This window comes from Clinocottus analis, unplaced genomic scaffold (genome assembly GCF_023055335.1).
Source record: "Clinocottus analis isolate CAN_PGR_092001 unplaced genomic scaffold, fCliAna1.0.p SCAF_7, whole genome shotgun sequence".
NCBI classification, from domain to species: domain Eukaryota; kingdom Metazoa; phylum Chordata; class Actinopteri; order Perciformes; family Cottidae; genus Clinocottus; species Clinocottus analis.
In genome coordinates this window covers 22,154,690-22,170,903 of record NW_027176229.1, presented here as the reverse complement: position 1 = coordinate 22,170,903, position 16,214 = coordinate 22,154,690, and the positions used below count along the sequence as shown (strand labels likewise).

General features: G+C 45.8%; 3 protein-coding genes across 4 annotated transcripts; 2 read left to right on the top strand and 1 right to left on the bottom strand.

The window, feature by feature from the left end:
* Positions 1–82: 82 nt before the first annotated feature.
* ykt6 (YKT6 v-SNARE homolog (S. cerevisiae)) lies at positions 83–4,035 on the bottom strand. Its single transcript, XM_068605168.1, has 8 exons — positions 3,852–4,035; positions 3,315–3,487; positions 3,034–3,116; positions 2,580–2,680; positions 2,368–2,472; positions 2,126–2,191; positions 1,928–2,029; positions 83–1,837 (listed from the first exon to the last, which is right to left on the bottom strand). The coding sequence occupies exons 2-8, from the start codon at positions 3,416–3,418 to the stop codon at positions 1,802–1,804; spliced, it is 597 nt and encodes a 198-aa protein (XP_068461269.1). The 5' UTR covers positions 3,419–3,487; positions 3,852–4,035; the 3' UTR covers positions 83–1,801.
* Positions 3,247–11,501, top strand: gck (glucokinase (hexokinase 4)). 2 transcript variants are annotated; one of them, XM_068605167.1, is made up of 10 exons: positions 3,247–3,367; positions 7,433–7,595; positions 7,755–7,909; positions 8,062–8,181; positions 8,433–8,528; positions 8,632–8,731; positions 8,863–9,046; positions 9,689–9,844; positions 9,960–10,193; positions 10,860–11,501. In XM_068605167.1, the coding sequence occupies exons 2-10, from the start codon at positions 7,487–7,489 to the stop codon at positions 11,005–11,007; spliced, it is 1,302 nt and encodes a 433-aa protein (XP_068461268.1). In that variant the 5' UTR covers positions 3,247–3,367; positions 7,433–7,486; the 3' UTR covers positions 11,008–11,501. The 2 variants fall into 2 exon arrangements, with proteins under 2 accessions (XP_068461268.1, XP_068461267.1); XM_068605166.1 differs by lacking the exon at positions 3,247–3,367 and adding an exon at positions 4,836–5,497.
* A 1,027-nt stretch (positions 11,502–12,528) lies between these two features.
* Positions 12,529–14,662, top strand: myl7 (myosin, light chain 7, regulatory). Its single transcript, XM_068604838.1, has 6 exons — positions 12,529–12,618; positions 13,298–13,373; positions 14,035–14,139; positions 14,233–14,311; positions 14,396–14,444; positions 14,558–14,662. Exons 1-6 carry the CDS (start codon positions 12,583–12,585, stop codon positions 14,660–14,662), a joined length of 450 nt encoding a protein of 149 aa, XP_068460939.1. The 5' UTR covers positions 12,529–12,582.
* Positions 14,663–16,214: the final 1,552 nt, after the last annotated feature.

The following is a 16,214-nucleotide window of genomic DNA, read 5'->3' as shown; positions in this document are numbered from 1 at the left end:
TTTATCTAGGCAAGATTACACGTTCTGTGAACAATCAGTGTTCCCACAAAAAAAAAGAGAAAAACAACAAATTGTTAATACAGACAGAAAAGAACAGTTTATTATGTGAAGTCTTTGTTTTTTTACACCAAATCCGGATCGAAACGTTTAATGCAGACTGTTAATACACTGGTTTATTTTTTAATTTAGCACATTAAATGGGAATTTTTGAAAATAGTAGAAATCAAAACAGATTCTAGAAAGAAAAACAAACAACCTTGGACGCGCTTCACATGGGAATTAGTCATAAGAACAGCGGATACAAAGGTCGATATGACTGTCCTTCAACAGGTCTCCAGTTATTCTCAGCTTTTTTTCCTCTTATTTTTAAAGAGAGACAGTCTGCAGACATATTGCACAAAATGTTTACACTGTAAAAGCAGAAGGAGCGATCCAGATCTCTCACAAACATACACACACACACACACACACACACAACGGTCCTCACGCACAGGCACTCGACATCGATGCTGTATATCTGCAAATCATACGCACGTACGGCAGAGAAACATCTAAAAACACTCAACCGAAGGCATCTCGTTATCTTAAACCGATACGCAGTTCCTGAAGAAAGACGTTTCTGCATACAACGCAAACAGAAAACAACATGGACGTCTGCCCCGGAGTGTCTTAAAAGTAGGAGAGAGGGAGGGGAGATACAACTCACTCAGTTTTACATCCATCCTCCTTCCAATATGTTTCAAGAGAAGCTTCCCCAGAATCAACGTGAGCGATTCTAGTTTCTAGAGGTGCAGACGAGCTCCTGGCCTGCTTAAGTGTTGAAGTGGACTACCAAAGTGATTTAAAAAAAAAAAAAAAAAACAAGCGCGGCTACAACGCATAGAATAAAAGATAAACTCATACGAGCCCCGTCCTCCTTGTGAGACGACGTCTGTAAAAAGAGGCTGTGGGGAGCGGGAGGGGGCGGGGTTACACGCTAGCCGCTCTGCAATAAGGCTATGAAGAAACATCTCTCTACATTTCACATCATCACACTCAAGAACACACTCACCCCGGAGTGGGAATGTTTAAGGTTTCATTTAACACTGAGACAAGTGAAGGGGGGAAAAAGAAGGAAAAAAGACGTCATGTAACTTCATCCCAACTAGTATTTCTAAATCATTTATAAAAACGGCGCATAGTCAGTCTTGTGCTCACGTTAAGAGTCCCCCCCCCTCGATCAAACTCAACGTCGAGGCCACTGGAGCAATGGAGTTAAATAAACAGGGCCACCGAGTGGGAGTCGAACAGCAAAGAGAGGGGAAAAAACAAACAAAACAAACGTCGGGCTTTGATTGAAACTGAACCGAATCAGGCGACGCATCGAATTAAATTCCCAAATGAGGCCTTCAGATTGTCAAGAGTCGCTCGTTTGAGAACTTTTAGGAGACGAGGTTCCATCTGAACGACATTAAATGGTTTTGCAGACACACCGCCTGAAACGCGTCGTGCTGTGATGTCGGCAGCACCACGTGGATGTGTGAGAGATTAAAAAAAAAAAAAAAAAGTACTTCTTCCCAAACACCCGTCACTCCTTTAGCCCCTCCCCTTCCCCCCCAACCCCTCCATCAGCCGCAATCCAGCCGTGCGAGACTCGCCCTCGATCGCCGCGGCGCTGTCCGACCGGGCTCCCCGCCGTCCATCGTGTCACAAGCTGATGGCTGGTGCGTGATGGGAGATGTAGGAAGAGCAGGAAAAATAAGCCAGAGAGGGAGGAGAGAGAGGGAGAGTGAGGCGTGTCCGTGAGGACGAGGCGGCGACATCACATGACTTCACAGCAGGAGTTCTGTTTCCGGGCCTGAAGGAGGGAACACGAACACACCGTCAGGCACCCGAGCGGTTGACTACAGTTAAGACTTGCGATGCTGCGAGCGCCAGCAGCACTTACGGTCTTGTAAAAGGCCTTGGACTGGTTTCCAAGGTGCTCCGACTTCGCCACAAGGTCATCAAGCTTCTCCCCTCGCTCCAAGAGGCTCTCCATGGTGTTGTGCTGCGGAAACATGGATGGTTGTTAGGTGCGACGCAAAGGGTTGGGACAATTTTTGACCGATATCACCCTCTGCAGTATAAAGCTCTTGGGTCTTACTAAAATGATCTTCGTCTCATCCAGCTCCGCCTGCACTTTAGTCATTGCATCGGCTTCTTTGGGATTCTGGAGAGTTAAAAAAATATAAAAAGAAGCCGCCAGGTAAATTGCTGCACTGCCTGATGATCACTTGTCGTTAAACACGATCAAAGGCTTTGCTTAGAACACAATCAAGAGTATAGTCGCTCACGTCACAGGACTTTCCTTTGACACGCTTTCTAGTAAACGTGTTAGAAACTGACCTGGTATTTAGCGAGGTGAATATCCAAGGCTTTGTAGTTTATGGTGTCAGGATTGCCAGAGGGCCAGTCTATACTGTCCACTTGCCTGGAGAACTCCTCTAATACCTATTGAAAAAAGACATCAGATAACCTGAATATCGAAGTTGACCGCAAAAAAGCTTGATAATGATGACGATGATGATACGTCCTTATTTTCACTTTCTCGTGCGCACCTTGTCGAGCAATGTGAAACAGACTCTCTGTGGGTATTCGGTGTCTGCGATGACCACGGCGCTCAGGTTGTCGTTTCTCACATACACATGGCACAGGTACTCTGAGAGGGACGGGGAGAGAAAGAGAAACCACGTACGGGTCAACCACGAGCGAGCCGCCAAAACTTTACCAGAAGTGAAAGTGATGGATTTTCGAACAGGTGTTCAAAGAAAGAAAAAAGCACATCTACAACACAACTTCATCTGAATAGCTGACAGTTATGAAACATGGGGATATGCAAAAAAAAAATATGCAAAAAAAATATGCAAAAAACATATGCAAAAAACATATGCAAAAAAAGGGGGGTCTCTGGATCGCAGCAGCCCGCTACACGCCGTGCATTTAACCACGCTGCCACCTTGATGCCCCCTTGTATCGGGCAACAGAGTGAGTGCTTGTAATTGTATTTTTCACCTTGTTCTTTGACGGAGGCCCGACTTCCTTGTGACGTCCGTTCCACAATCAAGGCACTGGTAAAGGTCATAAACTCCTGAACACTAAAACAAAACAATACAGCGGTTAAAGTCTCCCATAATTGCTAGGTGACAAAATCGAGACTACAACAACAACAACAACAAACTGATTGCACACACACTGCTGTCTCCACACAGAACATGAGAAGCAAAAGTTAAAAAGACACATTCAATATTCAACATGTCCTGGATTAGATGCCGGCTGCTTTCGCTGGGACTCACCTGGAGCGCTGGAAGAAGCTGAAGGAGGAGAGGTCAAAGGCCGACTTGAGCAGGTTGGCTTTGGTCGCTCCTTTATGGTGGATGCTGAGGGTGTAGAGCTTCATGCCGCCGCCGTACGAGTTCCGCCCAGTCAGTCGCAGCAGACACGGTCACGCGGCCCCCAGTGATCTAATCTGGAAAAAAAATGACACGAGACGATTAAGATCCATTAATATGCAGCTCAGCCGGCCGGCTTGCTAGCTCGAAACACAAAGTTACAGCTGACAAGTGCTAACGTTAGCTTAGAAGTGAAAGTAGCCGACTTATGAGCTACCATGCTAACCAACTATCTCAAGTCAACCTTTATCAACAAACAGGCAACGTGACAGTAAGCAGCACACATTTGTCACGAGGTAGCGAGTGTGTAAACGAAGTTTTTTTAAACTTGCATAGCTAGCGTTAGCTCAGTTTCTGAAATCCAGTCCAGTTAGCACAGACTGTGTAGGGGAGGCTAGCTCCAGACAGCTCTTGGTCTCCGCGAGGCCTCCGGTAACTTACCAGATAATTCAGCAGCAAACTGTTTGATTCCGGACAAACCAAGCGAATAAACCTTCTCGGCCGCATAAACTAAAACTCGTAGACGTGTATAAAAGGACGCCCGGCGACCTAATCTCAACGTAGGCACGGCTAACTAAGTAGCTTTCAATATGCAGTTCGATGACCAATCACCACGTCACGATCCTCATGCGGTCCAACGGGATAAGTGCTCCGGTTGGAAACAAACATGCCGGCACGTCCACGGTTCCGACGGGTTAAGAGTTAAAGTTGTTAAAAAATAAATAAAATAAAAGTATTTGATTATTAGCAAGTCAGTGGATGATCTTGTACTTTTAAATACTATTTTATTTAAAAGAAAAATACAAGTTTCAACGGTTAGCTGCAGCGAGACCTCGTCATGAAAAAAAGTGTGCTTTGAAACGCAGGCTTGAATCTGTATTTCCTTGAATGTTGACAGCCTTTGTGCTGTCTGGTAAAAGTCATTGTTCAATATTCGTACATTTAAAGAACTGTCTGTTCCGGGGTTTGACAGGCCAACATTATTTTATTCTGAAAAGCAGCTGGTGTAAAGCCAAACAAACAAAGCTGTATAATAATGCAGTGAGGATATTGAACCTAAATCAATGATACTAATTTGCATCTGAATACAATGTAGAACATTGTTATAAGTAGCCTGGTTATCATTATTGAATCACCCCTAAATTATGTGCAAACATAGTTCACAATAATTAATAACAATGAGTCTAAACTTCTATATTCCCTGTGTGCTTGTGCCCTTTATCTACAAAAAAAATATGGCCCCCTCAATTGATGTTTTCTCTGGTAATCTTGCTCCATTTAACAATTCCCCCCTTAGCTACTTAACTCGGTGGTAAGTGTTTTCCATGGCAGAAGTGTGCCTGTAATTCATTTCCAAGGCAACACATTGAAACCTTTTGGGCATGGAAACCGCTAAGCGTTCAGGTGCGACGTGTTGACAGGACATCTGCAGCACCAGGAGGAGGGGGGTTCTTTCCTAGAACTAGTTTTAGGTCGCGTTTAGATATCGAGGTAACACAGCAAGAAGCCCAGCCGATGGGAGGTTTGCTGAATATCTTTTTTTCTTCTTCTGCTGTGTACGTGCATCCTTGGAACAAGAGCTTTGGAAGGCGACGTTTGAACTTTTCTCTGTTGGAGCTGATGGCGCATCCATTAATGCGCCGATGCGGATGTTGACTGGACCTGTTACCTGCACAAAAAATGAAGACAAACCCAAAGGTTTTTATATAATATATCTGCGGGGATACATCCATCCAGGTTGTTGCGGTATCGAGTATGAAAATGAATGCATAGATTATTTTTTCTAGCAATGAAGATGAATCCTTTTTTTTCACCCTGAAAATATTTTTTGATAACAATTCTTCTATATACTGTTATAAACATAGCACTCACCAGATACTGGCCTTGGCAATACTGCCGTTATGTAAACCTGCTCGAGCTGTATGTAGATCACACCTGGTGGGAATATAATTACGTTTCCCACAAAAGGACAACATTTTCTTTGCGACTCGTGCAAAGACAGCAGAAACTCGGGAATCTCCACTGTGGAGCACTGATGGTCGGCAGGACCCTCTGGACTTAATCCTCGTCGTCATACGATGGATAAGGTAAAAGAAATGAAAGGTTTGCCTGTCTGTTATCTGTTTCCGTCTGTCTGTCTATCTATGTGTGTATCCTTCTGTCTTTTTATATATCTTTTGTCTGCCTCTATCTGTCTGTTTTTATCCATCTTCATTTCTATCTATCTATCTATCTATCTATCTATCTATCTATCTATCTATCTATCTATCTATCTATCTATCTATCTATCTATCTGTTTGTTTGTTTGTTTGTTTGTTTGTTTGTTTGTTTGTCTGTCGGTTCATTCATCTATTTTTCCATTCAGCATCTCTCTCTCTCTCTCTCTCTCTCTCTCTCTCTCTCTCTCTCTCTCTCTCTCTCTCTCTCTCTCTCTGATCCAGACGTGGCTGCTTCTGTTTGAATATATTTATTTCAAAAATGTTTTTTTACCAAACTTAAACTTTGTTTTAAGATTTAATTAAATGTCTGACATGCTTGACTAGAGCGTGCACATTGTGAGCAGCATTGGGTTATCATCTTTTACATTTTTCTAGCATAAGCGTCTTTTTTGCATAAGTGTTGAGGTCAGTTTGACTGACTTGACTGTCAGGGCGCCGAGTGACCTCTCAGCCAGAGGTCAGAGCTTTTATAAACCACTGTTATAAACCGTAAGCGCTGAAGGCCTTCGCCCGCGGCGGCTTGTTTGTTTTGGAGGGTCGTCCGTCGCTAATTGTAGATATGTTACTAATTCTTACGGACATACATGCGTAACCCTCTCGGGCCCCGCTGAGCGAACCCGGTGACACTGGGTTCGCTCTTCCCAAAGACAAGATGGAGGAGTTCGGATCGCAGGGTTCACGCTCAGATGCGTCGAGGGCTCGGTCGACTGTCTGGGTCAAAGGTCACTGGAATAACTGACCGAATGAAATCATAACTCTGCGTTGCCACGTTAAAAGGCCTTCTGAGACAGACCGTGTATCTCACTGTTCAGTTCTCCACAGAGAGAAATAACACGGATACTTGTGGGATTGTGATTTATTTTTTAAACGTTTTTGTTGTGGTTGTTTGTGTTAATATATCCTTGGAACAAGAAACATCTCTCCGGCTAAGATAGCAGCCGTCAAACTGTTTTCAAGACCAGCACATGAAGGCAGAGGAATCAAAACGGAGGTTTCGAATATCCTGCAGCCGCTTTAATTATTATCATTTGTGAAAAAAAACTCTTCAAATTGCCACCACGATAACAGGATAAGACTTCATTACGATAAAGTGGGTCAGCAGCTCTCTAAGTTACAAAGATCTTATCCATAAAGGTCACAAGGAGGAGGGTGGGGGTTGTGGCCAGATGGGGTGAGTGTTTTATTCTCTTAATTTGGGGCAGGTGGGCCGGCCCCACTTCACCTGAGCATAAAAAGCGGCCGCGGCTCCCATTCAGCGCTACTCACACCTCACTGACTCTGCACACACTCGCGGGGGCGGACACACACTCACCGCACGCCTGGAAACACCAGACGCACACACACACACACACACACGCACCCACAGACGCACTTGCGGAGGCTCATTTAGCTAAAGCCATGCCGTGTGTCAGCTCCGTCCAGATGGTGAAGATGCCCGGCAGCTTCGGCCCGCCGGTCCATAAGATCCTCACGGTGAGACTCGGGGGGACTCGGCGGCGGGTTTAAGCCGTTTGGCGTCGCCCTGTTTCGGGAAAGGAACTCGTGACCGAGGAGCTTGACTGTGCGAGATGTTCAGATTTGTCCTGGGAACTCTGAAAGACAAACTTTAACCTCCATCTGGTTGCTGTAACTGATCTCCTCCCTTGTTTTTGAAGCCTCAATTATCTTCTCATAATAAGCCAGATTTGTAAGCGTGGATCCGGTGCATTTCTTTGGTCGGACCCCCCACCGTGCGACTTTTCTTGTTCTGTTCTGAACCCGCTTTACCCCTCCGCCTCCCTCCTTGTCTCTCGGCGCCTGCAGGCGGAGCACATCCTGTCAGAGTTCCGGCTGAAGAAGGAAGAGCTCAAAGAAGTGATGAAGAGGATGCAGCGCGAGATGGACCGAGGGCTGCGTCTGGAGACGCACGAGGAGGCCAGCGTGAAAATGCTCCCGACTTACGTCTGCTCCACCCCCGAGGGATCAGGTAGATACCCCACCACGGGATGACCCCCCTGTTTTGATTTATTTCATTTTTTTCTGTATCTTCGGTGAAGTCCGCCAGACATGTAATGCTCCTAATGATTATCACCTGCGCAGGTAAAGCCAGTACGTGCACGTTCAGATGTAGTGTGTGTTTTGACAGAGGTGGGGGATTTCCTGGCTCTGGACCTGGGGGGGACCAACTTCCGCGTGATGCTCGTGAAGGTGGGTGAGGACGAGGAGAGGAGCTGGAAGGTGGAGACCAAGAACCAGATGTACTCCATTCCCGAGGATGCCATGACGGGCACTGCCCAAATGGTCAGACTCCAAAACTAAAGCTCTTCAGAGACCTCGAGGGTCTGACTCTCTGTAAACCCTCGGAAATAAATTATAGCTCCTATTAGGGTGCAGGTTCTCCACATCCGATATCCTCTTCATCTCTCTCTCTCTCTCTCTTTTTCTCTCGGCAGCTATTTGACTACATAGCAGAGTGCATGTCCGACTTCTTGGACAAGCATCACATCAAGCACAAGAAGCTCCCTCTGGGTTTCACCTTCTCCTTTCCTGTACGACACGAGGACATCGACAAGGTAGGACGTCCCGCCGCGCCTCGGACATCACATTTCATTTAGCTGACGCCAAGTGCATTTAAACATGAGTACAAACTCAGAACCACAGGAATCAAGTGAGTACAACTTCTTCAATAAGGCCAAAGGGCGATAAGTAAGGGCCATTCACTTTCTTTACTCAAGGTTTAGTCGGGAGAGAGACATGCCTCAAAAAAACAAAAATGAGATCGGTGGAGACATTTTAAAGGTCTTTTTTCCCCTTTTCTCCACAGGGCATCCTGCTGAACTGGACCAAAGGCTTCAAGGCCTCGGGGGCGGAGGGGAACAACATCGTGGGTTTGCTCCGGGACGCCATCAAGAGACGAGGGGTGAGTGGGCCCCGAACGTCAGAACTCTCTCTTTCCAAAAAAAAACAACGGACGACTTGTTACACGATTGCGCTGACTTTTGGCTGTTTTGCCTGTTTCCAAGGACTTCGAGATGGACGTGGTGGCCATGGTGAACGACACGGTGGCCACCATGATCTCCTGCTACTACGAGGACCGCAGCTGCGAGGTCGGAATGATTGTCGGTGAGCAGTTCGAAGCCCATACCGACGCGAGGCTCGATTCTTTGCAGACGACGTAACGTTGTTTTTCACCAAAAAAAAATAAATCTAAATATCTTTAAATTCTTTTCTTGTTTTTGTTTGTGTGTTCCCAGGCACGGGTTGCAACGCGTGCTACATGGAGGAGATGAGGACCGTGGAGCTGGTGGAAGGGGAGGAGGGCCGCATGTGCGTGAACACCGAGTGGGGCGCGTTCGGCAACAACGGGGAGCTGGAGGAGTTTCGGCTGGAGTACGACAGAGTGGTGGACGAGACCTCGATTAACCCCGGGCAGCAGCTGTGAGTTCATTCAGGTCAAAGCACGCCATGTAGGGGGGTGGGAAGCTTCGGCGGCGACCTCCGCACGTCCTTCAACCTCATCCGGCCCGTGCGGCGTCACTCGAGTGTCCGACGCTCGGCGCCAGACTGTAAAGCGTGCCCGCGCACCCACGCGCTCGCCCTCCCTCATCCTCTTATTGCTCCCCCGAATTAATCACCCCTTCCCGTGGCAATACTCACCTGACTTCCACCCGGGGCCTCTGTGCGGTTGCTAAGCTGCCGGCTGTTTTTCTGCCAGGCTGCTTGTAAATGGCCGGAGCCCTCATACGTCAGTAGTCGGGCAGCGCGTCGCGGGCAGGAGGGCGGGGGTCAGATTAATGACCCCCCTCTCCACCGCTCGCCACAGTGCCCGTCGGCCTAATGGCTGTTTACCTTTTTTTCTGCACCGGCGGCCTCCTCCGTCGAGCCTCTTAGGCGCTGACGTCGCCGCCCTCGCTCGCTCGCCTTCCCTTCTTGGAGAGGCAGCTGTTTCGTGACGTGCACGTCGCTCTCTCTGCATCCTCCTCTTGAGAGCCCTTCCTGGCAATGTTTGTTTTAAATTACCTGCTCTCTCTCTCTCCCTTATTTGGGGGTGGGGGGGGTGGGGCTCTCGTCCTGCCGCAGGTACGAGAAGCTGATCAGCGGGAAGTACATGGGCGAGCTGGTCCGGCTCGTTCTGATGAAGCTGGCGAACGAGGACCTGCTGTTCAGCGGCGAGGCCTCCAAGCTGCTGAAGACGCGCGGCAGCTTCGAGACCCGCCACGTCTCACAGATGGAGAGGTGAGGAGAGTTGGTGTACACACACATGCTCACACACACGGGGAACTACTGCACTCTCTATCGCCTATATATATATATATATATATGTATGTATGTATGCATAACTTTCTACCAGTGACACTGGGGACAGGAAAAAGATCTACAACATCCTGTCCTCGCTGGGCGTCCTGCCCTCGGAGCTGGACTGCGACATCGTGCGTCTGGTCTGCGAGAGCGTGTCCACGCGCTCCGCCCACATGTGCGCCGCGGGGCTCGCCGCCGTCATCAACCTGATGCGGGAGCGGCGCAGCCAGGAGGCCCTGAAGATCACCGTGGGGATCGACGGATCCGTCTACAAGCTGCACCCGTGGTGAGGAAGCCCATCCCTCTCGGGTCCATCGTGGAGACTTATGAGCACCTTAGTTTGTGACAGTGGTTCTCAAACTTTTTCTGTCGCGCCCCACTTTGGAGGAAGCAAAATGTTCGGGCCCCACCGCCCCGACAACACGGGAACAAAATGGTCCATTTGGCTTTTTTGATTAATAGATTAAAGAAAATGTAAATCCCTTTCAAGTGAACCAGATTGCTCAATCTGACAAAAACTAATAACATGTGCAATCACTTTGTTAAAATAATGCAAATAAAGTTATATATGTGCAAAAAAATAACTCATATTTGGCAAAAAAGATGAGCAAGGAAGCCGGTTTGATCCCTGTTTTCTCCCCATAGCTTCATGTTGAAGTGTCCTTGAGCAAGGCACTGAAGCCCCAGAGCTTCACAGCAGCACAAAGCTCCTTCATTACTAAGGATGATGGGTAACATGCAGAGAATAATCCCCACACCGTGGGATTAATAAAGGATTCCTCACCTGTAATACCTCCGCGCCCCACTAGAGGGTCGCGCCCCACAGTTTGAGAACCACCAGTTTGTGATAAGACGTGCTATTTGGGCCTTCCTTTAAGCTTGTGTTTATTTAAACGTGTGTGTGTGTGTGTGTGTGTGTGTGTGTGTGTGTGTTCTCCCTCCTCCGTCGCAGTTTCCGTGACCGGTTCCACAAAATGGTCAGGGACCTCACGCCCCACTGCGACATCACCTTCATCCAGTCGGAGGAGGGCAGCGGCCGCGGCGCCGCTCTCATCTCGGCGGTGGCCTGCAAGATGGCCACCAGCATGCTGACACAGTAACCACGAGGATGAAGAAAGAAAAAAAAAGAAAAGAAAGAAAGAAAGGGGGACGCGTGCGCCGGGACAGCGGTGAAGCAAGCCCCGAGAACTCTGACCCGAGGACACTGACGACACGCGTCGCCCGCGGCCGGCGGCTCGATGCCGCTCTCGGCCTCCGAAGGGGAAGCGTGTCGGCCGAGCGGACACTCGCGGCTGGAAGACGCACAGACAAGAACGCAACTGTATTTTAGTAGCATTAGTGGCGCAATTTCAGTGTTTTTAGGTGTTTTTTTTCTAACTCTTTGTGTTGCTCGTGTTTGGGCATGACCCCTGCAAACAACACACTCTTTTTTGTTTTTTTTTGTAAACTGGGACGACATCAGATTCATTGCTTTGTCTTGTAGTGATTTCTGTTAGTGAGCGATGAGTTATCCCCCTGCTGTTGTCATGTTTACCACTCTGTGTGTGTTCGCTTGTAGGTTTTCCGTGTGGGCATGATGACATGATGAAATGTGCCTTGGAGGCTTTACTGTAAATACAATTGCATAATTAAACTATTATACTTTAAAATTATTGTTATTGGGTTTTTTTTGTGGCTGGGATTTAATTTCACAGCTGAATGAAATGTTTTGTCTTGAAGTTACTTCACTATGTCAACACACCAGTGGCAATATTAACAGTTAAGACCCGGAGAGATATCATATTATTTGCTGGAAAAACAGACAATCTCATTTGGAGGGCGATGTAGCATTGCATGCACAGAGTTGTTACTTAAGTCCTAATAATAGTGCACATGGAATATACATTCATTAGTTTGAAAGAAATGCGATACAAGTGCGTACTGAGGTGGATTAAACATAAAAATATGCCTTCTGAGGTGCAATGTCAGTGGAGAAAACACAAAGTGACCTTTTGGGTTCCCTTCCAATGGAGAAAACATGATGAAATGCATTATAGATAAAACATAAACAGGTGCCCTCTGGGGTTCATTTCAAGGGGAGAAAACATGATGAAGTGTCCTTTGAGGTTCATTTTCAGGGTATAAAACATGATGAAGTGTCCTTTAGGGTTAATTTTCAGGGTATAAAACATGATGAAGTGTCCTTTGAGGTTCATTTTCAGGGTATAAAACATGATGAAGTGTCCTTTAAGGTTTGACCTCTGAGGAGCAAACTGTATTTTGATGTCAAATGGCAGAGGTCACCCCCTCCCCTCTTCCTCCTCCTCCTCCTCCTCCTCCTCTCGCTCTTCCTATCTCTGTTTTCCAGAGGAATCCCGGCTGCTTCACGTCTTATCGGGCGCCTCCAGTGACACGCGGCGCGGCGCCGGCCTTGTAAGGGACTGAGCTGCCACCGCGGGCTATTATAGGAAGCTGGGAGATAAGACCAGCCGGACATAAAGCCCACCCCGGCGTCGCACCTCGGCTAGGAGTCCACGTACCGTCCTTCAGACATGGTAAGACGCTTCTCTTGATGGCGGTTGTTGTGTTTGAATCTGCAGACCAGGAAACTAAACCGTTCCTCCTCTCAGGCGAGCAAGAAGGCCTCCAACAAGAGACAGAGGGGAGGACAGAAGTCCTGCTCCAACGTCTTCTCCATGTTCGAGCAGTCCCAGATACAGGAGTTCAAGGAGGTACAGGGGGAAATGTTCACGCGATTGAACGCCTTTAGTCGGACTTGGAGCGGCCGAAAACTCTCAGACCCCTGAGATCATTTTCATAATATCTTAAATTCACCTTTCACATAAGGAATGTACCCGTGTTTTACATCATGAATTGCAGAACAATCTCAGCTCTCTATATAATGAGGCATCATTGTCATGAGGCAATCATGTATGACTCTAAAGCTGAAAATTGGAATCTCAATTTTTGGAAATTCTTCATATCTCTTATGAAAACGTAACTTTACTCGTGTGTTTGGACTGTTTTGGTGATGGAAATTGGTCCAGTTAAAGGTTTAAGTTCACAAAAGCAGTAAAATATGTGAATAAAGTGGTGCGGATGAGTTCATGCAGGAAAAGCTGGTCGTTCAGAGATTCTCATGAAGCGGCTTCCTGTACACAGAGCGATGCATCAAATCCTCACTTTTATTACAATATAGGAAGTAGAGAAGTTATTTTGGGAAATTAGAATACATTAGAGGACATTGTACATTCATAATTCACTAATAGTAGTTTGGTTTCCTCTCTGAGAAGGAAGAGAAAAGTCTTTTTTTTATGATTGACCGCTTCATGAAAATACCGCTTGAAATTCAACAGAAAAAAAAGTTGCATATTTTATTTTAATATTTTTTTTTGGTACTTTACCTCTCAGGCTTTTGGATGCATTGACCAAGACAGAGACGGAGTCATCAAGAAGCAAGACCTGAAGGAGACCTACGGACAGCTGGGTATCTTCTGAATGTTAATGTCTTTATCGCTCTATGTTTATATCAGGGTTCACACACGTTGACCCATGGATTTACATGACTTTTAACCACATTTCCATGAATTTAAATCAGATTTTTATGACTTTTAACCACATTTCCATTATTTCAAACCAGATTTTCATGACTTTTAACCACATTTCTATAACTTTTAACCACATATCTATGACTTTAAACCACATTTTCATGATCAAACATTGTGTGAAATGTGTGTGTAAACAGTAAAAAGTGATAAAATGTAGTATTTAAACTAACAATGAGGATTCAAAGCATACAGTAAACCTTAAATGACTCAAATGAATGAGAGACAATAGTTTGATTAAAAGAATAAACATTTATATAGATGCCTGTATGTATGCTGCTGATATTTTGAGCCTCTTTCTTTTAAAAGCATAATTATTTCAAACTCAGCGTGAATGAACGTCGTGAACACATGAATATAACACATTTACAGGACTTTTACACAACTTTTTGGATTTTTCCAGGCCTGGAAATAACTATTTTAAACTTCCATGACTTTTCCAGGTTTTCTATGCCTGTATGCGTACCCTGCTATAGATAAATATACATATATTTATACAAATATAAACTATAAATAGGTTCACTGTGGGTGTTTGTGCACCAGGGAAGGTGAACGTGAAAGACGAGGAGCTGGAGGAGATGCTGAATGAGGGGAAAGGTCCCATCAACTTCACCGTGTTCCTCACTCTTTTTGGGGAGAAACTCAACGGTGAGGCCTTCTTTCATATATTTATTTGACTGATAATCAAACATATATATGTATTTATATATATACATATACACAATGCTTTTGTCCGCCCAGGCACGGACCCTGAAGACACCATACTGGCTGCCTTCAAGCTGTTCGACCCCAATGCGACGGGCTTTGTCAACAAGGACGAGTACGACACGTTGTACTCATCATTTCCTCCGATATTCATATTTTCCATATATTCTCCTCACCATCTCTTCCCATGTTCATCCAGGTTCAAGCGGTTGCTGATGAACCAGGCTGATAAATTCACAGCAGAGGAGGTTTGTGTTTTCTACTTTTTCCTGTGACACGCTCTCACAGCTCGTCCTCCTCCTCCTCCTCCTCCTCCTCCTCCTCCTCCTCCTCACCTCGCCGCTTCCTTGAAAACCCGCAGGTGGAGCAGGCCTTCGCCCTCGCGCCCATCGACCCGACCGGCAACATCGACTACAAGTCCCTCTGCTACATCATCACGCACGGAGACGAGAAGGAGGAGTCCTGACGAGGGCCGGGGTCGCGAGGGGTCGCGAGGGGTCACGCGGGGTCAACGAGACCCTGCAGGGCGCCGGTTCCTTCGAGACGGGACGGTGATGGCTCTGAAGCTCGGAGGATCGATGGAGCGATGCTGGAATATCTGATTCATTTGAGCTGCGTTAGAGGTTACGAATGCTGACGCTCAGAAACGGTCTCATTTGTTTGTCTGCTGAGAATAAAATGCTCCTCAAAGGCGTCTTTGTTGATTACAGATGATGAAACACAATAAGATTAACGTTGCAACATCAAATATATCAAATATGGAACTGGAGTCAGAAACATATCTACACACAGTTACATTAAATTAAAAGGTGTCATGACTTTAAACACATTTCCATGACTTTTAACCACATTTTTTATATCTTATAACCAAATTTCCATCATTTTTAACCACATTTCTATGACTTTTAACCACATTTTGACTTTTAACCACATTTTCATGACTTTTAACCAAATATCAATGACTTTTAACCACATTTTTACAACTTAAAACCAAATTTCCAAGACTTTTAACCACATTTTTATGACTTTTAACCACATTTTCATGACTTTTAACCACATTTTCATGACTTTTAACCACATTTTTATAACTTATAACCAAATTTCCATGACTTTTAACCACATTTTTATGGCTTTTAACCACATTTTCATGACTTTTAACCACATTTTTATGACTTTTAACCAAATTTCCATAACTTTTAACCATATTTCCTTGACTTTTAACCACATTTTTATGGTTTTTAACCACATTTTCATAACTTTTAACCAAATATCCATGACTTTTAACCACATTTTTATGACTTTTAACGACATTTCCTTGACTTTTAACCACATTTTTATGACTTTTAACCACATTTTTATAACTTATAACCAAATTTCCATGACTTTTAACCACATTTTCATGACTTTTAATCCAATTTTCATGACTTTTAACCACATTTTCATGACTTTTGACCCCATTTCTATAACTTATAACTACATTTCCATGACTATATGAGCCCTGAAAGAAGAAGTTTGCTGCTCATAACGGCGCACAGGAGCTGTAATATTTGCCATTGAAGCGACGTCACCCAGACGCCTGCAGTCCCGTCACGTCATGACTGCTGATCCATTCTCTGGACCCACACTGTTGCCACGGATACAAACAACACACTCCCGGTCAACAACAACGGCACCAAGAGGAAAAAAACACACACACACACACACACACACACACACACACACACACACACACACTGCGAGGCGAGCTGCACGTCCAGCACGAGCTGCAGCTACTTTCCCCTTTTTTGGGCTTTCACAGAAACCTGCGCGCTTCTTGCAGAGATGCCCGTCGCGTCTGGAGCTGCAGGCCGGGCGGAGAAGAAGGGAGCGGAGTTCCGGACCAGGACCAACACCAAGTACTACGACTCCTATCTGCAACGGTGGGTTGGACGCTGGGGTTGTGTTACCTTTTCAAAAAAAAAAAAAAAAAAAATCTAGCGCCCCCTCACAGGACAGCCCATAAGAGGGACGTCAACACG